This window comes from Xenopus laevis, chromosome 6L, assembly GCF_017654675.1.
Source record: "Xenopus laevis strain J_2021 chromosome 6L, Xenopus_laevis_v10.1, whole genome shotgun sequence".
NCBI classification, from domain to species: domain Eukaryota; kingdom Metazoa; phylum Chordata; class Amphibia; order Anura; family Pipidae; genus Xenopus; species Xenopus laevis.
The window spans coordinates 39566870-39592721 of NC_054381.1; the positions used below are offsets into that span (position 1 = coordinate 39566870).

The window sequence follows — 25852 nt, forward strand, 5'->3', positions numbered from 1 at the left end:
TAAGATATAAAATGGAACCACTGAAGCACTACATCATCAGTGTTGGCACAATGGTATATGTTTAAGCTTCATTGGTGGATTCTAGGGCAGATGGCACTTGAAAGGTAAAATATGACTGAATAAGAATATCATTTAACACAATTTGCCAGCCTTATGCACTAGAATTTTCTAAATAGGATATAATAGAGTTCCATAGAATTTATATCATCTTAGCAACAAACTTCTGCTGAATTCTTCTTTAGAGCTACTTGTTCAAGTGAAACAGCATTTTAGTTCAATAGGAAGTTCCTACAACTTCTTATACTGGATCTACTGCAGAGGTTAAATAGATCCTCTGCATGTATGCGTCATATTTTTTTTTGATATGTTGCCCTGAAGTACCTGAATACAGGTACAGGATCCCTAATCTGGGAATTTGTTATTTAGAAAATCTCCAAGTTTAGGGAAGGCCATCATCCATAGGCTCCATTTTAATCAAACATTTCAACTTTTTAAAAAGGATTTCTTTTTTCTCTGTAATAATAAGTCAGTACCATGCACTTGTTGATAACTAAGCTGCATGCATCTATATTGGTGGCAAAACATGTTTTAATTATATTTTAGTAGACTTATCCAATTTACAGAATACCCCTTATTTTTATTTGATGGATAAAACTATCCCTATGCCGAGGATTTTATTAATCTAGTCCTTGATTTTATTACATCTATCCCTCTGTGAGTTCCCTGATTTTATCATTAGCAAATATTAAAAATGCATAATATGAATGGATTTGTCCCTTTGTGCAAGAGCTAAATACAGTATTGCTTGCCAAGACAGCAGTCCCGGGTTTGTTGTTAATTTCATTAACAACAGTCAAGTAATAAGATACTGCCAGAAGGCATTAACAAAGCCTCCAAGCAATTTAAAAGAAAGTATTTTATAGTGCTTGGTATTCAAAAGTAACTTTTGCTGCCAAGAAAGACACCTCACCATAAGCTATATATTTCAGCTAAAAATAGATAGTTGAGGGACTTGACATTCAAGTGGAAAAGTCCATAATGCCTGGGATTTATCACGCAGATCCAATCACAGAAGATCTAACAGCGATAGATCTTCCCGGAAAGCATATTCAAAAAATATTCATCTGTATCAATATTTATTGAATTAGCACAAAAAAAATAGAAACTCATTGTCTTCTATGATAATTGACATTCCTGTCCAGTCATGGATTTGGCAGGTCTGTATCAAGGAGTACTTGGACAATTCTTAATATTTAACTTGCTTGATATTTATCAGCCAGTTGGATTGAATCCATCAAAGTTGAAATGTCCGGGAAACTTTCAGGACACCTGCAGGATTCCCACATTAAACTTTGATAAACATGCCCCTCAGTCTTGGAATTTAGAAAAAGCTGTTGTCCGTAGTCTCTCAAGGCAGTTCACAAAAATGAGGATTCCAGTTAATTCCCTCCAGTGTCTGGTTTCTGGGTATTTCATCTTGTCCAACGCACAGTGCAAGTCTTGCAGCACATCTCTATAACTCTCTCCATAGTGAGCAGCCCATGTGTACAAGAAGTCAAAAGCAGGCTTCCACATCATCTGGAAAAAAGGTTTAAGAAGATGCAGTTAAGACACATTTTCTAAACTATAATTTCCTACAGACCTCAAATGTACGTTACACAGAAAGGAGGACAGTCCTTTTCTTAGCAACTTTCAATTGGTCTTCATTTTTATTTTTTCTAAATTATTTGTCTTTATCTACTGCTTCTTCCCAGGGTTGCCGACCCTAGCAGTAAAAAATGATTGCCTTGTGAGGCTACAATTGTATTGCTATATTTTATTACTTATCTTTCTATTTAGTGCTCCTACTATTCATATTCTGGAATCTCAGTCAAGCCATTGCCTGGATACTAGGGTATATTGGAAATTGAATAAAAAGCTAAATAATTAAAAATCAAAAACATGCAATAAATAAAAAATGAAGACCAACTGCAAATTATATCAGAGAATCACGGTCTACATCTTACTGACAGATAAGTTAAAGGTGAACTACCCCTTTAAGAGATGTATAACTTAAAATGCATGCATATTTCAGGGACATATTATAGTCTTTAGTTTAAAGGGGTTGTTCACCTTTAAATTAGCTTTTAGTATGATATATAGAGTGTTATTCTGAGACAATGTGCTGTTGGCTTTCATTTTTTATTATTTGTGGTATTTGAGTTATTTAGCTTTTTATTCAGCATCTCTTCAATTTGCAATTTCAGCAATTTCATCTGGCAGCTAGGGTCCAAATTACCCTAGCAACCATGCACTGATTGGAATATGAATAGAAGAGGAACTGAGTGGAAAGATGAGTAAAAAAAAGTAGCAATAACCACAAAAAAATGTTTAGACTTACAGAGCATTTGTCTTTTAGATGAGGGTCAGTGACCCCCATTTGAAAGCTGGAAAGAGTCATAAGAAGAAGGCAAATAATTCAAAAACCATAAAAAGAGAAAAGAATTAAGGCCAATTAAAAGGTTGCTTAGAATAAGCCATTCTATCACATAGTAAAAGTTAACTTAAAGGCGAATCACCCCTTTAAAGAATTGCTTTAGTCTATTTCTTTAGTAAATTGCATGAAAACTAATAGTTCATCGTGAAATTTTATTTTCATTAAAAAAAAAAAAAAAAAGGTAAAACATGCAAAAATAATTTTAAATGTTAGTAAATCAACCCCTCCATGTGCAACTCTTACTGGAATTGGAATCTGCTATGGCATATACCCGTTTTAGCAATACTTTAATTAGTAAGGGAATTCCCTTTATGTGATTTGTGTTTTCTCGGAAATTTGAACACACGTTCTTTCAAAACTTCTTCTTTTAAAAGTATAATGTATTTGTCAAGAGGCATGGCACATATCAAAGAGTAACCAAAAATGATAAATTCTACTGTGTTGGTGCTTTGACAGCCAATACTATTAATGTTCATGATCTACATCAGGTAGCTAGAAAGTGAATAGTGTGTATATCATACCTGTATTATAAATTGGGCTGATTCTATTGGGCTGCAACTAATGTTGTTAAAGTATAAAGAAAGGATCTACTACATTTTCTCAAATGTAATGACTTGTATATTCTGTTTAACTTGCCTTACCTGTACACTAACTTCCCCAGATCTCCCATAATGAGGGGTTTCATAGGCCTCCATTTGTTGCTTGGTAAGTCTTGCCAGCTTTTCAGCAAGTTCTCGCCAGCGTATACCTAACTGAACAGCAGCTGTCAAAATAACTGTATCTTGTGTTAAACGAACCACCAGTCCTTGGCAGTCCATCTTCAACAGGCCCTGCACATAGAATTTCATATGACAGATTAGCAGGTTAGCAAGTGTAGTTTAGCAATGATCTAAGTTCCATAAGGATGTAAAAAGAACATAAAAACCCATAATATATGATTCTGATTCATCATCTAAATTAAACTTCCTATAATAATGAAATCAAATTTTATTTCACAGCAAACAGGAAATATTGTTAATTCATTTCATCATTCTATTGCACTATATATATATATATATATATATATATATATATATATATATATATATACACACACAGTATATTATCTTATAGAGTGTTATGGAGATGATGATATTAATGATGTCATAAATAAAAAAATTAGAAATTTTTGTGGCCCTTGTGAAGTCTTCAACTGCCCATATTCCCATTTTTTGCTGTATGTCGAAAAAGGTGAATATGCTCTAACTGCCACAGATTATAAATCAACAGTTTCTAAAATACCATAATTCTTTATATAATCCCGTTGTTCAGAAGGGTCCAAAATATGGGAATACAATTTCCCATAGAGTCCTATCTACTTTTTTTTTTTAATTTCATTATCTTGTACATGATCATATGTAAGATAGAATAAATTCACTTTGACACCAAAGTTAGTTTTATTTAGTTTATTTTAACTAGCTTTAATATTATAGAAAGAAACTGCAGTTTCCAAGCATTCTGGATAATCAATCTTATAACTGAATTTTGGCTTCATAACCGGTTATAGAAACAGTTCACAGCACTGCACTTACCATAATTAGTTCATAGTGGAATTTTCTCTTTTTGGAATCAGCATGGCAGTCCTCTTTCAACTTTTTGACAACAGACGAGACTCTCTCCGAGTTCTTTTCAGTATGTCCATGACAGAGCTCCTCTAATGATAAATGGGAATAGCCTAGCATATCGGCTAGACATCTCCAGTCAGTAACTTTTTCAGACACAAGTGAGAGTACAGATGAATAAATGTAGGTAAGTTTTTTAAACGGCATAGTCATTTGTTCCAAAAGCATCTTGGTTGTGAATTGTGCGTCTGAAAAATCAATAACTTGCTCTTTGGAGATAATTTTGACATTCTTGCAGTGCACAAGCCCAACCTTGCCTCTCAGAACTCCAACATACCATTCTTTTATTTTGGTCTGACCAATGGCTTTTACTTTATCTTCTCCAAGGAGTGCAATTGTGTCTCCTTTAAAGTATTCAAGAAGGTAGTCCATTTTTTGTTGGCGCAAAACCGTTTTTAAAGTCACTGCATAGTTGTTTATCTTTAGAGGCTTATCCTGAAATTTAGGGTAATTTATAGTGCTTGCTTGGAGCACAGGAGCCGAAATAATTTCTTTCCTTTTCTGTAAGCGAGTTTGATTACTGGATGAACATTGTATTTTTGGTGCAGGGTTAGGTGTTTGTACATCAAACTCTGATACTAGCGAGTTGTTGTCCTTGCCCTTTATCTGAACCCTAAAATTAAAGGAACTAATTTCACCGCTACCCCTAAGTGAAAATGGAAATTGTATCCGGATCATTTTACCTATTTTCAGCTGTTGCTCTATGATTCGGTTTTGATTATCTGCTGCTTTCACTTCAAAGCTAGAGCTATTGGGAACAAAATAGAAAGACAAATCTTGAATCTGATCCTGAACTAATTGATGTTTCCCCCAGAGCTGAAAGACAACTGGTGGCATATTTTTTCCCCGTTTCTTAATGTCATCTATTGTGAGAATTTCAGGAATATAGTTGTGCCCTATTACTGCTAAAACTGTGGTGAAAGCTGGATGAATATGCTTTGGCCCAAAAACTGCCACTGTTATACTCTTATGAATGTAATCATAAACACTGGTTGCTGGAGGCTGAATCGATTTGGCTTGTGCAGCTGTTACAATGTATGTAATGCGGCTAAGAGTGGGCAATTTGATTTGTAATGTGTCCTTGTAAATATATCCACCTGAGAGCTTTTCGTATGGTCCCTCTTTGTTGTAGCTATAAAACGTGGCAACTTCAGTCATTACTTGGCTGTAAGGATCATTCTTAACCTCAGCAGTGATTTTCATTTCCAGTAAAAGAACTTCTAATGTGTTGATGTTACTTAATATAATTTCTAGGACAGGGCTTACAGTAGTTGAGAGATTATTGTTAAGTGATGAAGGTGGATCTAGAAGTGCTTTTAAGGAGATGTCTTGATATTCCCCAGGAGCCACATGACCTTCAGGGACATGTATGGTTATATTAGAGCCAGGAAGCTGCACGGCTCCTCCTTGGTGGTCTATTTTACAAAGTATGTGCATATCGGTGGCTTGTGTTTGTGCCCAGCCTGGACTTTGACTCATAATATCCAAATCAAGACAAGATCGTGTCAACTGCCTATGGCTCAGCCATGCCATTTTATAAGCCTCACGATCATTCTGAAGCCAGTCTAAATCAGGAGCCAGAATCTGACTTGAACTAGCAGAAACATCAGCATCCTTGTAATCCAACAGGCTCAGATCGGAAACACTCTTAGATCGTGCACCTTTCCGTGAGGCAGCCTTCTTTAAAAGGTAATTAATATCAAGTTCATCTCCTGAAGAGGCCACTGAATCTCTAGCTTCTGTTTCTGCGAACAACAAAAATGGATCCTCTTTCAAGATAGATGTATGTGCCTTGCTCTTGGAAAAAGTGTTAGCTTGAACAACATCATCAAGGAAAGGGTTGGAGTCAGACAATCCATTCCAAAAGGGATTACTAGGTTTTGAAGAATTTTTTGAATGATCTTGAAATACATTTTGCCAGTCGATAAGTAAGTCTATTTCCTTACTAATGGTATCTAAAAGAACGAAAAATAGACAATTAGAAACAGCACAAGTGCAACACAACATGCATTAATGAATATTAGTAATGGAGAAGTCAAGGACCCAAGGCTCAAGAAGGTTGCCATGTATGGTGAATTGCAATTGATTTTTTTAAAATGCTTCTCTTTCAGAGAGTTTAACTAACAATTGCAATTTGCATAGGAGCATAAGCCCATTGCAACCAGTGAGGAATCATCCTGGATGAGAATACTGAAAGCAAGTATATGACTGGCTGGATACTGCAATGGTGCAAATTTCAAAATCCAGTAAAACAGTACTTCTGAGAGGACTTGATATCTGCAGGGGCCTTAGGATAGGTGACAGAAAATTCCACCTTGTATAAAAATAACCTGAGCTCCAAACGAGAAGTCTCTGTGTAAAGTCAACACATTATCCTATAAGTTATTGTTCAGTGTTTGACATTGTACACACTAAAATGCATTGCAATAGGTAAAGTGCATTCCCTGTTTAATACTAATTCATTTAATACCTTAATTTTAAAGTGGACCTGTCACCCAGACATAAAAAGCGGTATAATAAAAGTTATTTTCAAATTAAACATGAAACCCAAATTCTTTTATTTTTATTAAAGCATTAAACTCATTTAAAAAGCTCAGCTGTCAATCAAATATTGCCTGCCCCTCTTCTATGCCTTAGGCATAGAGGCAGGACAGGCAGTTACTTTCACTTTCCATTCAGCACTTACAAGATGTCACTGCTCTCCCCACATCCCCCCTCTCTGTTTACCATTTAATTGTGAAGCCAGGGCATCGGGGTGGACATCAGGTCCCCCATTCTGGTGCACAAACAAGATTTTGAGATGCTGCAAGGCTTGCCCTAATAACAGTGTCCACAAAATTCCTGTTTGCTTTAATTATGAATTCCCAGTCTGAAGGAGACAAGAATCAAATAATTTATATTGTGTAATTAAAGTTTATTTTGCTTGACCAACTTGATAAAATAGTATTTGGAATATTTTTTGGGCGACAGGTCCCCTTTAATACTAATTACAGTAGGTCAATAAGGAAACAGATTTCAGATTTTTTTAGTCCTTTTCTGGGTTTACACACATTCATTAGTGATGGGCGAATTTTGACGCCGGCTTCAATTCTCAGGCGTCGAAATGGCCACCGCCAACAATTCCAATGCCGGCGACATTTTGAAACGCATTGAAGTCAATGGGCGTGCGTTTAATCGGAATTGTCGAAAATAAATGTAAAAAATTTGCCCATCACTAACAGTCATCCCAGTGGGAAAAGCAAAAAAGCTTTTTTGCCATGAAAAGAGAGATTTCTAGACCAAATTTCTGTTGGTTCTCTGATAGTGTCACATCACACAAGCCCTATGGTACATAATATAGTAATGCAAGTTCCACATATAATACACATGATTTTTGCCAACAGTATTGTCCATATACCTCACAGTTTGGTCATATTGTGAGTTATGGCATAAACATGTTATTCCCAAATGTTGGAACTGATCTCCCAGGGAAGCCTAGCGCAATGGATGAGATTTGGGAAATATGCTATCCAGGATATTACTGAAAGCCCCCTTTAAGATCAAAGAGAGATTTTAAATGAACACTTATTTGTTGTCTTTAATATTATTAGAACTATGAATAAATACTATGGTTTCATTTATTTACAATTTGCCTTTCACATAGTTGTATTGGAAAATCCCTGTTAGTGATAACATTTCACTAGATGCTTTTTTCTTCTTTGTAAATGAATTGTTTTTATGTTGAAACTCAATTACTTGGCACTTATTTCCTTTCTCATTGCTTCATAGTGGTGCTTTCTGTTTATATATTTGTGGCATTTATCCAGAGCTTCTTTTTCTGAGAATTACCAGAAAAATAAATTTATGCAGTGCAATGTTTTGTTTTTTTTTCTTGAAAAATACTTTTGTGTGAATAAACTTAACACCATGGATACAAGAATTAGAACAATATCCCTTCTGTCATATCATCTTAGGTCTTGAGTATACAGAGTTTAAAATAAAACAAATTGCTTAAATTTGTCAATATGCTGGAATATTATAAACTGAAAATATTTTATATTCGCTGTTAAATGGACGTTAAGCTGGTGATAAATATATAAATATGGTTATTACATAGTGACAGGGTAATCAATAGACAAGGCCATCCAAGGCAATTAAGACATTCCACTACTCTACCCTCCATCCACTTTATGCACAGTTCACCATGAAACTTTAATACAACGGCATTACACAGAAGGGTTTGGTTAAGAAATTTGTCATTTTTTTATGTGTGGGTGACCTTCAGGCAGTCCTAATGGATCGCAGTTAGTCAGTTAATTAGCTTACCTGAAGGTCAAACAAACAAACTTAAAAGGGCAATTGGGCCATCCATTAGCTTAGCCAAATGTTATTTTAAAGATATGAATTTAGAATTGTTTTGGTGCTCCATTAATAAAGCATTAACAGGCATACACCATAAGGGCTTAAGTAGTATCAATCAACATTTAACCTGGTCCAAATGTTACTCGCATAGTTAATTGGGTTGAGGAGAGAGAGAGTGTGAGTGTGAGTGTGTACTGCAAACATAAAAAACCAAAGGGCCAAGGACAGATCCCTGCTGCACTCCATTAACTTTGTAATCTATCCTTTAGCCAGTTCTCCATCTAAGCTCAAATATTATGATCCAGGTGAATATTCCTTAATGTAATCTGTCTGGAAACATCTATTGAGCATTAAACTTTGCTGGCATAAACTCATTGTGTTTTGATTTACAATGCATTCAAGTTTTTATTACCCCCTCCAAAAACGTTCCTACAGCCGATTTCACACTAAAAGGCTTATAGTTTTTAGGATGAGAGCCATAGCAACCAATCAGCAGCTGCAATCGAGTGCTATTGGAATGATGAAAGCAATCATTTGATTCATAGCTATAAGTTTCTGTTTCACACCAATAAGTAGAAATGTTTCCTTTTGAAATAACGAGCTAAAGCATCATTGCCAAATAGAATAATATGTTATAGCTCACCTGCATTATTGGCTGGGAATTTTGGGTCGTCAAAGTCAATCAATGTCCCTTCCGATTTACTCCTAGAGATTCCAGCAGGACGGAAAGAATTTAATCGACCTTTTGACATCTTCTAAAAGAAACAACGACAATAGAAAATGAAATATATATTTCTCATTATCTCACTTCGCTTACTCTCAAGTTTACAGCTATTATACTGTACTGATTTTAAATCTGATGCATCTCGAGTGACCTGCAGCAAGTGACACACATATAGGGGCCCATTTACTTAGTTCGAGTGAAGGAATAGAATAAAAAATACTTCGAATTTCAAAAGTTTTTTTGGCTACTTCGACCATTGAATGGGCTACTTCGACTTCAAACTAAAAATCGCTTGACTATTCGACCATTCGATAGTCGAAGTACTGTCTCTTTAAAAAAAAAAAACTTCGACCCCCTAGTTCGCCACCTAAAACCTACCGAAGTTAATGTTAGCGTATGGAGAAGGTCCCCATAGGCTTTGCTAGCTTTTTTAGGTCGAAGAAAAATCGTTCGATCGATGGATTAAAATCCTTCGAATTGAACGATTCGAAGGATTTAATCGTTCGATCGAACGAATTGCGGTGAATCCTTCGACTTCGATATTGAAATCAAAGGATTTCAATTCGGCAGTCGAATATCGAGGGTTAATTAACCCTCGATATTCGACCATAAGTAAATTTGCTCCTTATTGTGACAATTAGTGGCATATCTTATGTAAATGTACCATGTGGCATAGCTCAGGGCAAGGACAAATTAGGAAAGAATCCAAAGATACTAACAAACTGGGTTTAACTTTAATAGATTTTTAACATTTTTAGATGGAATAAAATCCAGCCTAAATACAAAATGGGTAACAAAAAATGACAACAAACAAAAATGACTATATAGACATTGTTCATTGGAAAGGGGACTATTTTTGAGCTAGAACTGCCATTTTAGGTTATGTAGATTATACAGTCATCATTGAGCATATACCTGTCTGCCTGATAGATATGAAGCCTAAGTATTTGGGATTGTAAATGCCCATTATGCATGTATCCATTTGCTCATATTCTAACTTGCATAGGGTTATGGAAAAGTACTTATGATTTTCATTTTTATCAGTTACTTCTTAAGGATACATGATTCTTTTTAGAATAATGCCTTCTAATTTATATTGCTTCCATGTATATTTTTAAATCTATTCCATTTCATCATTTTCCAAAGATTTTCCAGTTCTGTCTTTTTCAATATTGTACTTTTAATTCATTTTCTTTATTACTATTTCTCCTTTCCTGATACATTGCTTAATTGAAATGCCAATGTTTATGAGCATATCCTATCCTTTCTCTTCACCCATAATCTAGTACTCAAAAGCTGGCAGTGTTCGCATGCTGAATAAATAGGGCTGGTACAATAAAGCTGTGTGCATATTACAGATGTTACAGATACAGATGTTATATAATATAATAAAATGTGCTAATGTAGCATTGATTACCTTTACACCCTCCCACTCCCTTTCCCTAAAATTAACTGGTTTCATTTAATAATCAGTTCTGTATAACAGGTACATCCCTTTCCATATTTTCTGGCAGTGTCTCTTGACTGCAGCCAAATCCAATACTTTCACACAGTGTAATTTACATTTTTTGCACCATTGACTAAAGGTTTCAGACCATAACACTCATTGAGGAATGCTGCATGCACATTCTGTGTCTTGATTGACAGCACTGTTCTATGTCTCAGTCCAGTAACATCAGCTATGGCATCATGGGAGCTCCCATGATGCCATAGCTGATATTACTGGGCCTAGTCATAGGAGTGTCATGCTAGGCGACGTTTGTATCCATGTGGCCCCAGTCTTAATCTGGCCATAGATGCAAAGATTTTTAAAAGATATTTTAGTTATCGTGAGACCACAATTATCTCGAAACGATCGTTTAAATGTATGATTTGTCCATCAACGAAAAAGACCATTTCAGGTGATATTACCAGGAAAACTGAGGGTAGCTGCCTGCTTGGCCCTACAAACATAGATAGATTGCACTGGGACCGATACAATTTTTTTAACCTGGCCGATCAATTTTCTGACAGATGTCGGACGAAAAATCGTAAGATGTACGATCGTTCAATTCCCACTAACTTCACGATAATTTGACGGATTGGTCGGATTTCGCTAAAATCGGTCGTTCACCAAAGAAAAATCTTTGCGTCTATGGGGACCTTTATAGAAAATGTTTATTATACTGAATCTGTAGTTAGAGATACTCATAAGACCCTAAGTGGCGGGATCATGTATAATGTTAAAACAATTGTAAGAATGCATTTGTAACTCATGCCTTATTTATTGGGGAACAATCCCTGCTGTTGACAAGACTATTCAACCTATAGGTTTGGAATTCCCACTAAGCCCGCTGAGACACATTTGATGGTATCATGCCTAGGGGGTTATTTATTAAACTCTGAATTTATCTCAATATTTTCTGCTACAAACTCCAATCAAATCCGCTCTGGTTTTTTATGCTTATTTATGATTAAATTTTTCATACGATTTTCACAGTTTTTTCGGAATTTTCAACCGAGGTATTGCATGAAACCCAGCGCACATCAAAAAATCATTGGGACTTCTCCCATTGACTAATGCAACCTCAACAGGTCTGAGATGTTGAATTTTCAGATTCTGACTTTTCCATCCTCAGGGTTTAATAAATTCAGAAAAATTTGTGATTCTTTTAAAAGTCCAATTGTCTAATAAAAATTCAGAGTTTAGTAAATATCCCCCCTAGTGTACGATCCAGTGTTGGAAGACATGCTTCCTAGATCAGTCTGGAATATGTGCATCTGATATCTCTGTATAGAAAGAGAGCAGGCACATACTGTACTAGTTGTTATTCTGGAATGATTATATTTATGTAATTATGAAGTCTATTTTTTATTTAGCCTTATTCTGACATTAAAAAACACAGTCTAGCCAGTATGAGTACTTGAACCTGACAACCCCAAACGGTCTCAAGTTTTTTGAATTTGAATTGAATTCAGAGCAGGAGAGAAGAGAACTTTGTAGATGTATGGCTTATCTTGCTATCCATCTCTTTGTCTTTCAAACCATTGCCTGGTTGTTAGGATCAACATGGCCCCAGAAACAACTAATGATAATTTAGTTGCTGCAGCGCCTGCTGAACAAGAGGGGAACATCCCTTTTAAATGCCAAACTTTTAAAAATGTTTAATTATTTCCATAATAACAGAAAAAAGGAACAGTTGTAATATTGTCTTAAAATGCCCGTCTGTATCATACGTAAAGCCATGTTTAACTTAAGCTCCACCCTTAAAATCTTTGTATGTTTACAATGTAACACACCCTTCAGCAATCATGTCAGAGTAAGAATCAAAAACAAAAAAATAATGTAATACTAGTTTTATACTTTATACGATCAGATACATTGCTTGACTGCACTCGATCAGCAGATCAGTTACACAAAAATATTTAAAAACAACTCTTTTTGAGATATTTAATTATGAATTAAATGAAAACAATGAAAGCAAATTCATACATCAAAGTAAGAACAAGACTAAGTACGAGAAAGGTGATACTTTCCCCAACAACATGCGTTTTTCCCCTCAATTCCGAGTAGGCGCAAAACTTCATATTGATAAATAGCAAACATACAGTATATCATTATTTACATTCCCAAGACATATAGGTGAGAATGAACCCTTCATCATATCTAAGCAAGAAGCCTTTCCTATACTGTGGTGATCACACCAACATGCTCTGATCATGAATTGTTTCATAATATACAATGCACCTTGCAATGCACAGGAACCCAGCTTAGATTTGGAGAATTTGTTAGAATTGACGTGATTTTAACTTCGATGCAACAAAAAAAGTCAACTGCAGAATACAGAATTAATGTCAATTTCATGGCAGTTAAGGAAGCAAGAAGGAATATAGGAATCATTAGAAAACTTGAAAAAGTATGGAAGCTACAGAGACTGGCAGAATGATGGCAATAGCAAACCATATAATAGTTCACAAGAAGAACTATTATAGGGACGTTATACGTCCACATTATTGGCCAGAAATACAACAATAGCACAAGAACAGTTCACTTGAGGGCAATTCAGATGGTGCATGATCAAAATAGCAAAATATATTATCAAAAACTCTACAGTGAATGCACAGGTACTTAGTTCAGAACATGGTAAGTAGAGAGCTGATAGAATAGAAATAGATATATGTATTAAGCGAATTAATAGAGTTAAGGAGGGAAGCAATTTCCCAAAGCAGAAAGTGGTTACAACTAGGGAACAAAATATGAAGTTTTATGGTAGAAACTGTAAGGAGGAACATAAGGACGTACTTGGTTAAAGGAAGTGGGCCAGATACACAGAATTTAAAGGGAGAAATGTAATTAAAGTCGCAAAGAGAAAAACAATTTGCACCATTAAGACTAAAAACCCACATCTCTCTATGTAATATTGTTCCTTAAACTGTTATTGCACTGTGAATTTTAATTACACATTGCGAATTTTAAATGCGCACTCTTAAGAAGTGCTTGAAGGTGTCTTAATCTTTTGGAGCAAACATAACGACTTTTTTAGTAAGAAGTTTTATTACATTTACTGCACATTGGTGCAAACTATAAAATTTGCAAATGGTCGGAAGCGGTCGCTAAAGTGTTTCCGGGTTCGCAAAAGCTTAAATTCACACAAAACAAAATTTGTTCGCGCAAAGGCATAACTTTTTGCATTGCGAAAAGTTTTTCTGTTACCGACTTTTATTGCATTCCCCTAAAAGGATTTAAACATAGGTATATTTACATTTCAGGGACTTAAAAAAAAGCAAACATGTGCATTTAATGAACAAACTGGATGGATTAAGTCGTTTTTCTTTGCCATAAAACAAACCTGAAAGAATATGTGAAAGCATTTCTATAAAAAGCAGCTTCTATGAGAGTTTAGTGAAAACATCAGGAGGAATGCATCAAAGCACTCAAAAGGGATAGAGACAGCCAAACAAGTTAGGGGACTGTTACTTATCTTCTACTATCCTAAACACAACGCCTGTAAGCAACCAGTAAACTGTATTCTTGTTAATGATGCTTAGTGATGTCATCAACTCAACATCAACAGTTGTGGGAGTGGAGATGACCAGCATACCTTCCCGAATACGTTCCTTGCAACAAAAAAAAAAAAAAGTAAACAAACTTGCCTCCCAATAACCATCCAACTGATGATCAACTGCCCTCATCCATGACTTATCCCTAAACCTATTCCTAACATTCAGAGCTGCCTTTAACTCTTTCAATAGGTAAAACTCGATGTCTCCAGCCAGCACCTCCCTCCATTGTTCAGGCTAAACTGCCCTCAGGCAACTTTCACTTGCACAATATTTTACAAAAAGAAAACACAGTGTTAGACAGCAATTAACACTTTACTGACTCATATTAAAGTGCTGGTAAATGGTGCTTTATACCACACCACCTTAAATTGTGGCTTAGTTCTGTTTGATTCATTTTATCTATTTAAAAAAAAAAAGGTTTTGAATCCTCATTTCATAGTTCACTTCCTTTCTACTTACAATCAGCTCCATATTCCAGAGTTGGGGTTGGAACAGTAGAGTCCCATAAAAGCCATTAGGATCTTTCCTTTTCTATCATAGAAGTCTAAACAAAAACAACTGCCCGTTCGTTGTATTAACAACCCCACTGGTACAATTTATTAAATGTATTAAATACTGTAAACCCTCTGCAATCTCAAGTTTGAAAGAAAGACTGTAGGAAATCCATTTTCAATTCAAAGTTTGTTTATCATGTGATCTTTGAATTTAGGAACAAGCATGCAACTTTTATAGGCTTTTGTATTATAAATTATGAATTGACATTTATGGATATCCATCCTTGTCAAGCCATTGAGATATGCCAAGTTCCTAATATGAATAGAAATATATACATAGTTACATAGTTAAATTGGGTTGAAAAAAGACAAAGTCCATCAAGTTCAACCCCTCCAAATGAAAACCCAGCATCCACACACACACACCCCTCTATACTTTTAATTAAATTCTATATACCCATACCTATACTAACTATAGAGCTTAATATCACAATAGAATTTGATATTATGTCTGTCCAAAAAATCATCCAAGCCATTCTTAAAGGCATTAACTGAATCAGCCATCACAACATCACCCGGCAGTGCATTCCACAACCTCACTGTCCTGACTGTGAAGAACCCCCTACGTTGCTTCAAATGAAAGTTCTTTTCTTCTAGTCTAAAGGGGTGGCCTCTGGTACGGTGATCCACTTTATGGGTAAAAAAGTCCCCTGCTATTTGTCTATAATGTCCTCTAATGTAGTATGTAGCTTTAGTAGCCACAGAATGACACTGCCCAGAATTAGACAACTTGTTATCTACAAAAACCCCTAGATCCTTCTCATTTAAGGAAACTCCCAACACACTGCCATACCTATGCCACTGCCTATACAGTCTCCTCAAGATTAGAAAAGGAGACAGATCAACTAAACTAAACTAAATCAACTGTAGTTTAAGTCTAGTAAGTGTTTGATGGTGCCAAGATGATATTCAGAGTGCTTCCTTCTTTCTGCCACAGTGCTTTGGAGACTTTTTTGTGTTCATAACTTATTCCCACACCGAACTTTACTGTCAGGGTAAGTAAATAAAATCTTCCTTTTTGACGGTTTCTGTTCACCCTACAGCAGTCTCAAATTGTATTACTCAGTAGTTAACTGCTTAAATATGACTTTCATTTATCTTCACACAATGCAAGGACTTTCATGTCCAAAAATCCTCCCTAGAGAGGATCTAAAATAATAGGAATGTGTACGTATTTGCGGTACATTTTTATAAAGCCGTCGTTTTTTTCAACTAAATGAAGAAAGTTTTCTCCTTCAACATAACAAAAGCACCGCATGGAGCCCTCTTGAGTCATAGACCACAACACTGTGTACAATGGCTCACAAGGAAAAGTAAAGCTATTTTGAGTGTCTTCAGCCTTTCACTGTAATATTGGTCTATTTTTCTTTTTATATTATAAATGCTTTTATAAAACCCAGGTGTTAGAAACATTGTACAATACAATGCACAAGATTGCAGCTGCTAAAAATACTTCCCCCCACCCCAGTCTGATGTTCTACAAGGTTGTTTTGTAGGCAATTTCTGCAGTTGAAAAATTAAATGGAAACAGAAGAATTATTGTTAAACACAAGCATCAAGATAAACGTACGCATTTTATTAAATGCTGGAGATATAGTAAAAGATAGCATTTTTTTTACATCCCCTTAACAGTACAGTGTTTGATGATTTGGTACTTGTGTGACTCATTAAAGGATTAAAAATGTTTAAAAGGTTAAACCTCAGAGGGTTTTAGGTTTAAACACAAATGGCTTTTTGACACACAGGCTCAACAGAAAAGTCTGCTTGTGTTTTTTCTTATTAAATCATGGGGCTGATGTACCGCTTCCAACAAGGAGCCTGTAATACAGACTGGAAATGGGATAAGACAAGTCAGTTTCATCAACTTCATTATTTCTCTAAACTGTCATGCATCGTTCAGGGATGTGACTTTTTGTCTTAGATAAAATACATGGTCACCGATAAGGTACTGAAAGCTAAACTAATTAGAAGGCTATTGCATGAGGTGTAAATAACAAGTAACCAAGGCCTGGTCCATGATGTACTCATGGAAAGAAGTAAAGAAGAAGAGATGTTCTATGATGAAGCAATAAAACTGTGGTTGGAAAGGCAGCTAGACTTCCATGGGAAAGGAGTGCCAAGTAGGCTAGGAGAATGGAGAGTTTGGAGGGAGATCAGCATTGTCAAAAACTGCAGAGAATACCTGGATTAAGAAAAAATTAATTAGGAATTTTGCAATTGCTAGGGCACTACTAAGATTTGTTAGGGCAGTTTCTGTTGTTGTGAGTAGAGGCCAGATGCAGTTGCAAGTCAGACAATGAATAACTTCCCATCCCTCTTTTTATTAGTATTTTTTACACTCATTTTAACTGTACACACTATACTTATGTCACTTTATTTAAAAACAAAAGTGCTGTGATGGCAGTTTGAGAAATAAAATGTTGAGGTGTCAACAGCGTGTGGTATTCCAACCTTATGTCTCGCTTCCTTTCCCATTTTAATTGTAAGCTTTCATTAGCAGGGCCCTTCCCCTATTATCTCTTAACAACATGCAAAGATGCATCAACTTTGGTTAACATTACGGTTATGTGTCGTGGTTGTATCCCCTTGTTCTGTAAGGCTGCTGTCACAGGGGGCAGTTTATGTGCCTGTGTATAAGCACAGGCTGAGAAACTGCCACTCTGCTCCAAGACTTTCAGTGCCAAAATCCTTTACGTGTGTCTGCACCCAGGCTGATACAGTGAGGGTCATTTATCAACACTGGGCAAATTTGCCCATGGGCAGTAACCCATGGCAACCAATCAGATTGCTGCATTCATTGTTTTACTTGAGCTGGCTTTCAATAGCTAATCGCTGATTGGTTGCTATAGATAACTGCCCATGGGCAAATTTGCCCATTGTTGATAAATGAGCCCCAATTGTCTCTTGGTGCAGACAGACCAAAAAGCAGGACAGAGTGGAACTAAGAAACTGATCCATGTGGCAGTAGCCTAAAGCATGTGGGAAATGGCACTATTTAAATCATAATATATTTCCTGGGCTTATGGGAGTTCAATGATTTCAAACATTGCATAGGCTGACACTGTACATAATGCTTAAAGTAATGCTAAATTAATTAAGTCTGAGGCTATTGCTTAGGTACAAACATTGTGTCTTTTTTTGGTAGTAAGGGTAGGCCTTTGTTTTAGGGATGGGGTCAAGCAGGTAATTTGGTTACACTCAAGCCACTCTAGGAGCTTGAAACTGAAACTTATTAGTTCATTGAGCAAGTGGCGTACACCTGCAAAAAAATCTTCGTATAGGCCTGATGCACTGCGATACCGAACCACCCTCCCAACCGCCCACCCACCCAGTCCCCACTCCGTGTCTGACCAGTCTCCACCCACGTCCTCTCAGTCCCTCCCCTATGTCTGCCCAGTCCTCGCCCCACATTGGCATCTGACAGTAGCCAATGTACCCCTTCCCTGCTGCAGGTAATAGAACAACTGGGGAGGGAGCTATTCTTTAAAGCACCTAGGACAATATTATAAAATAGGTTACAGTAAGACAGCAGATGAGTCTGAGTCTGTGTTTCAGCTAGAATAAATGACCTAAGGAATGATTCGATTCGGTCCCTCTTATGGCCTTTATAAAAGGGTCTCCCCAAGGCCAACATGCTACTCGTTATTTGATACCCACACTGCTGCAGTGACAAATGTAGTAAGAGCTTTCGTAATAAAGATATTAGGGGAAGATAAATGTATACATTCTCTTGTATGTTTATCTCAAATGAAAAGAAATAAAAACTAATCCATATTTGTTTCTGGTTCTGACACAGCCAGAGAGCTTTTGAGTCCCATGGGTGAAAAGTGGTATATAAATGGTTCCCTTTCCCTATATCCTTTCCCTTGTATACAGGCCATAAAACTCTAAACTGGATTTTTACTATCCCTATATTTTACAACTTGGGTACAGTATTCCTTATAATACACACGTTTCATTAATCATGTAACACAAATTGCTACTAAGCATCGTTTATAACTGATGACATCGTTAACCCCAGTTTATATAGTGAATAAAGTACCTCCTCTTGTAAAATATAAGGATATTATAAGTCTCGAGGAGTTCCATGACCATATAAAAGCACGAAGCCGAACGCACAAGTGAGTCATGTGACAAAAATGACATCACTACTCACCATTTATAACTGATGACATCACTAGTCACCGTTTATAAGGATATAATTTACAGGATATTCATGGCGCTTGTGTATTATAAGCATATCATTTACAGGATATTCATGACTCTTTTATCATAAAAAAGTCAGTCAAGATATGTTGTAAATGTTCTGTGATTTTTTATACATGTATAAAAATTCACAAAAGGGTTCATTCTAATCACTAAGGGGTGTTATTTATCAAGGTCCAAATATCTGAATCTAGAATAATTCGTAGTTTTCGGAACAAAAAAAAAAAAAAAAATTAAAATTTTTTTTAGATTTATTATTATAAGTCCAATGGTCTAAAAACTCTGAATCCAAAACCCATCATCTAAAAGCAATCAAGGTCCTGTATAAGACAATGGGGAAGGTCCCAATGTCTGCACCAATATCTGATGATTTCGGGGGTTTCGGCGAAAAAGACTTTGTATTTTTTCGGAAAACTCCGAACAATTCGGTGAAAGCTCAGAAGTTTGCCCGACCCTATTTTTCAGGCTTTTTTCTTCATAAATAAGGTCGATTCTGGAATTTGGAGTTGCTCGAAGTTTGATATTAGAAATACTGATATAAATTCAGACCTTGAAAAATAACCCCCTTAAAGTTTCTTCTATGGCGTCTCATTAGATCTGAGCAGGTGCAATGTCATTTTTTACTTTTCTGCAATCTTTTGGTTTTTAAATCATAAAAAAGTCAGGAATGCATTTCAAACTATACTAAATGTGCCCTAGATGATACTTAAGGGTGTATAAAAGTCAAAGGCTATCAGGAAGTTTATAATGAACTAGACCTGAAGATGAGATTTTAGAATTTCTTACCCGTGTATGGTCGTTTCCTTAAACTATTTAAAAGTTTTTCATGTGTGATGTTAAAGGGATGATATTGTCAGAATACAAAACATTTGCTTAATTGATAGGCACATAAAGATGACAATTGCACAAGTGGCACCCAGCCTGGTGCATTTGTCACACTGATAAATGCCACAAACTTCTGGCCAAGCACCCATTCTCATGGCAATCACCCACAATCTTAGACACCACACACACAATAGGATTCTGGGAGGCACCTGTACCGGACGTTACATATTTTCCCTGTTCAAAGGAATCGGAGCTGCATAAGGCAGTATTTGTTACTTTTCAGCCTGTGTTGACTCCGTCCCTTTTACGTAAAGAATACATACTGCATCCAAGTTACTATTATGATCCTATCATTCCCCTAATAATCACAAAAAGCAGACATACAATATGGCATATTTGTGTTTATAATATGTAAGCAATAACAATGCTCCTGTAATTAAACACAAACAAATCAAACACATATTAAATAGCGCAGTACAGACAACACAACCGAATGTCGAACATTTGCCAAACTCTCTGGAGTCAGGACAGTCAGGCTACTAGCAACTATACTCTCCGCTTTTGTTCTAAACAGTACTTTATGGATTATATTAAAGTTTAAAAATCAGGAACATTTTACATAGTAGATTTTTAACAAATCTAAAGGAAAAACCTGGAAGTATTATTCACCATTACAGGCAGGGTCAGCCCTTGAGAATTCATAACAAAACCCCATTCACATTTATCAAATAAATGAAAAAGGTTAAACGAGATTCCGCAAGTGAGGGAAAAAGAGATTTCCTTTAAAAGTTGGTCAAACAAAAATAGCAAATAAAAAGCTTACGTTTTGGGGCAAAACAGCTTCAGGTCAGGTGCAGGAGTCTGTGCATTTCTTTTGCACGCTGTCTTACTCTCTGTTGTTTACCTAATACAGCAAAAAGTCTGCTGTGGGTAATGATTACCTTGTTAAGCAAGACTGAACAAACTCAGACACACCTAACTCCCTTAGCCCTTCCTTGTGCCTTGACATACCAGTGTGCAGTGTTTCCTGGGACTTGAAGTCCTTTAACGCCCAACAATAAATTGACTGCAGGTGAAAAGTACTCACTACCCAGAATCCTGTGCAGGGCACCTGAGATTACACCTGAAACCAAAGGACAAGTTTCGGTTGAAGGAGGTGCCAGGAAGTCAATCAAGTCATAGCTGTGTGTCACGTTTTGTAGTTTAAGTGCATAAAGGAGAAAAGGATTTTCAAGGTTTTAATTGTTGCCAATTACACACAAAATAGCCTTTGAAAGATGTACATACATCTGAATATTATGGAAAGTGACTTGACTGTTGCTACTTATCATAGAAATCATTTTGTAGTACACGTGAATATAGAAATCAAATATTGTTTATGTGAATGGCATGAGCATAAAAAAACGGATTTGTTTGCCTTTAAATTAACTTTTAGTATGCTGTAGAGAGTGATATTCTGAGACAATTTACAATCAGTTTTAATTTTTTATTAGTTGTGTTTTTTGATTTGAGTTTTTTTATTCAGCATCTCTCCAATTTGCAATTTTAGCAATCTGGCTGCTAGGGTCCAAATTACCCTAGCAACCATGCATTGGTTTGAATAAGAGACTGGAATATGAATAGGAGAGGCCTGAATAGAAAAGATGAGTAATAAAAAGTAGCAATAAAAATAAATATGTAGCCTTACAAAACATTTGTTATAGATGGGGCTGAAAGCTGGGGTCAGAAGAAGAACAAGGCAAATGATACAAAAATATATAAAAGAAAAAATGAAAGCCAGTTGAAAAGTTGCTTACAATTAGCCATTCAATAACATTCTAATAGTGAACCACCCCTTTAACTTGGTGTACGGCTATTACATTCATGCACAAAGAAAAATTATTTGCACCGTGGAAATATTTTTTGCATTGTATTTTTCTGATAATACCTTTTATTACATTTCCCCAATAGTTAAGCTTTTTGTGAATAGTATGTTTTCCATGCGTTATTGCATGTTTCTCTAAACAGTATACTTTTCCTGATTTTATTTGTCTATGTGCCTCCTCCAGACTGCCCCTTATGATAACAATGCTGCTAAAAGCAGGCAGTGCTGTATTAATTGAGAAATTAGAGCCTGAACCCGTGGTTGGGCTCCTGGCTGAGACAGGTTACAAGTGGGAAAACATGTGACTTGCGGCTGTTTTTTGAACTTTTTACAATGTGCTACTTTTTCTAAACCACATGTTTTTTATCCTGCCATTTACAATTTTTCACACAAGCATTTTTATGGGTTTTACTCCAAAAACTATTTACAATCTTAAACCAGGCCCATATCTTTAGGGCAGGGGCACACGGGCAGATTCAGGGAGATTAAGTCGTCTGACGATTAATCGTCTCTTCTGCGGGGCGACAATCTCCCCGAACCGCTTTCCCCCTGCCTTCCACCTGCTATAATGCCAATGCACTCGCAGCGCTTCCATTTCCGAAGTCGCCCGAACTTTCCTCCTTCTTCTGATGCTTTCCAGCTTTCAAATGGGGGTCACTGACCCCATTTAAAAAACAAATGCTCTATACTTAAGGGGTTATTTACCCCAAAACTGCTAAAAGTCAGAATCTGATAATCTGCCATCTCAAACCTGTCGAGGTCATGTAGAAGTCAGTGGCAATTTGAAGATATTGTGATCTGCGCTGGGTTTCGTCCTATAATCTGAAAAAATCGGGTTTTCAGATGTCAAATCCGAAAAGTTTGTATGATTTTATCGATTTTTTATCGAAGTTATCTTAATGATAAATAAGATAAAATCTTCAATGGGAGTTTGGTCCAGTTTGGTTTAATAAAAAGGGGGGCCCGGTTGTGCTGGAAAGTTCATGCGGCACTGAAGACCTAAAACCAGTTGAAGTCCGGAAGCAGCAAAAAGACCCAAAGCTATGAAAGGAGCCAAAGAAGCTGAAGAAGAACCTAAGGTAAGTTCCACTGAACACCAATTTTGTTTTGTTTCATTTTTTAAAATATGGGGCGCCTGACCACCAATATATTTGTAAAAACTTTTAAAAGGGGGATCTGGTGCAGTTTGTTATTTTTATTTATGGGAGACCCTGACCACCAATGATTTTTTTTAACAATGTTTTTTTTTAAAAAAAAAACTTTTATGGGGGCCCTGGCACCAATAGTTTTTCTTTTTTAATTTACAGGGTGGGCCCTGACCACCATTTTTTTTTTAAAAAAAACCTTTATGTCGGACACTGGCTGCCAATTTTTTTTTTTAAATTATAAGGGGGCCCTGATCACCAAAGGCTTTTTATAACCTGTGAGTGAGGGGTTTACCATTTTTAGTGCTGGTGTCTATGTGGTTTACTGTGGTGTGGGGCTTGGAGTGGGATCTGGGATGGGTGGGGACCCAGAGAATGTTGCTGTACGGGGCCAAGTGATTTCTGATGTTGGCCCTGACCTTGCATATGACTGTATGTGCAGGTAGATGTTTGTTACATATAAATGTCCAAAGTGGTGTGGAGCACTGCACCAAACTTGGATTTAATTTAAAACCACAAACCCATATAAAAAAGCCAGTGCTGATGAACAGGCACTTTACTTGCCAAGTACAAAAATACCTGCAACATTTAAGGCTTCTGCTTCTTTCTTTTTAGGGCAATTATAATTATAAGCTGGGGGTGTGATTATACAGTCCCTGCAACCACCTTCCTTACTCATTAAATATAGCCTTGGCTATAAGGAAGATATGCAGTGTAAAACCTTCTTAGAAAATAAGGTATTCACATGCCCCATGCTACACATATAACACTGCCTTACAACCAAAGATGTACCCCACACATAAGAAATTATGGGCCAACTATATATCCAGAACTGATGGTTAAATAACACAGATACAGCCTAATAATTAAGAGCCATTATCCAAACTTCCAGACAGCCTGCTTCAATCTTGTTAGAACTTTTCAGTGCAAGATATTGGAACATGGTTTCTGAGGGGTAGAACCTGGAGACCAGTCAAATATAGAACTATCATGGTAAGTGTAAAAAGGGCCATAGGGAGCCAAAGAGCACAATGCAAGGCATGCAGTGTAAAGCCTTATTAGAAAAGAATGCATTTACTTGCCTCATTCTAAGACAGCTTACATTGCATTGCCAACGGCTTTTCATCCCATTACAGCCCTTCTTGCACTGACTGTGATAATTTTATGCAGGCACTTGGGAATCATTTTTTAGGACTTGAACTTGAAGTATTTTTCACCTAAACTAACATATCTAAAAGATATATATATATATATATATATATATATATATATATATATATATATATATATATATATATATATATATATATATATATTCTGATCTACCTGAGCAATAATAGTCTGATTGGCTGAAGCTATTTTAATTAAGTCATTTTCTCTGCATAATATCCTACCATAACTAGTTAAACATTTCAATAGCTATGATACTATCAGTACTTATATATAATTATTGTATCTTTTCCTTCTACTGTGTTCCTTCCTTCACGTTGTATGAGTGATACAAGAACACAGGAAAAGAATACATAATGTCTCATTTAAACCAGTAAAGCAGTAGAGTCAGCAAAAATGTATTGGTGTCATAGTCTGTCTAATTAGAGACACATCCTGTTTGTGATTACTGTCACTGAGTGGCATTTGTTTTGCAATTGTTGATATTTTCAGTTTATCACTTTTGCCCACAGGAGTTTTCCCTGACTGTTGTTAAGTCCTGGGCCTATTTGTTAACTTCAGAGCATATACAGAATTATTTAAATAATAAGGACATCTGAAATGGGGTTTATAATAAAGATATTTTCTTTAAATACTCATGAGAAACAGCTGAAAAAACAGTTTGCTACTAAAAAAAAAATTTTTCTTCCATTTTGTTCTTGCTTATTCTAGTGCCATACTTACCAACATAATGAGTTAGCATATGTTTATTTAAAAGGTTATTGAAATCTCCAGTGCACCCAGCATGGAAACAGCATAGTCTGAGGATGGATAGAACATAACATTCCTGGATGCAGTGTATAAATAGTAACCAGATGGGATGAGCACAGTAAAATGTATGTAGAAAGATCAAAAAATAAAATTTTGCACCGAAGACAATGAGTGAGATTCCGTTGATTTCAGCCTTTGCAACAGTCAAATCCACTCAGCTGACTATGAGCTGATGGAACGTTCTTTGTGGCACTTACAATGAAGTTGCACAGTGTCCCTCTGGTGTGGTTCAGGATGGGGCAGAATATTCTGTGCGGGAAGTTGGGGGTGGATAAATGCATGGGGGTTGTTAGCTCTGCTTTTTTTCATAAAAAATGTCATTTTAAAGAAATGTATTCTGACTTTCAGTTCTTTGAAATAAAATGTCACTGAGAACAGTAATCAAATGTTTAAGTGTAGAATTTATTTGGCAGTAAGAGATATGCCCAATAGTCTGAGTACTTTTTCGAGATCCTGAATGTCTGCAAGCATCATTTTTCTCCCTTAATCCTTGAAAAAAAAAAGTTTAAACTACTCCCCAAAGTCATATCCTGCCACATATTGCAATTTCTTGTTATGTCTTCAAGGCCAGTACAAATGAAAACAGCAAATAGTATATTAATAGAAAGTGCCATCAGCAGAAATAGTGATGAATCAGTTACTGAAGCACCTTGAGAACTTATCTCTACCAACAGAATGAAGAACCGAGATATCAGATACCTGTGTTCAGGATAAATTATGGTAAAGCTTTGCGGGAAAATCTTTAGGTTAATGGTATGGTACAAAGACAAAAAGAAGATTATCTCTATTTAGTGAATCGTATTTAAAGGATAAACTAGTCCTAATTAAAAATAATTCCAAGTCATTTTCATTAGTTATTTAAATTTTGTTTCCTTCAATTTTGGTTTAATGTTTATGTTGCAAAGGTTTTTTTTATACAACTTTTTAGGTCTGGGTGACAGGTCCCCTTTAAAGGGGAAGGAAACCTAGTCGGTGCAAACCCCCCTCCCCCCTCCCGTTTGTTGCCCACCCTCCCTCCTCCCCCCTGGCCTAC

The 25852-nt window shown here is 36.2% G+C and overlaps 1 protein-coding gene across 1 annotated transcript; it reads right to left on the minus strand.

Moving 5' to 3' along the window:
- Positions 1 to 1119: 1119 nt before the first annotated feature.
- Positions 1120 to 20854, minus strand: macc1.L (MET transcriptional regulator MACC1 L homeolog). The gene is made up of 5 exons (XM_018267373.2): positions 20654 to 20854; positions 9122 to 9233; positions 4048 to 6092; positions 3118 to 3306; positions 1120 to 1578 (listed from the first exon to the last, which is right to left on the minus strand). Exons 2-5 carry the CDS (start codon positions 9228 to 9230, stop codon positions 1369 to 1371), a joined length of 2553 nt encoding a protein of 850 aa, XP_018122862.1. The 5' UTR covers positions 9231 to 9233; positions 20654 to 20854; the 3' UTR covers positions 1120 to 1368.
- Positions 20855 to 25852: the final 4998 nt, after the last annotated feature.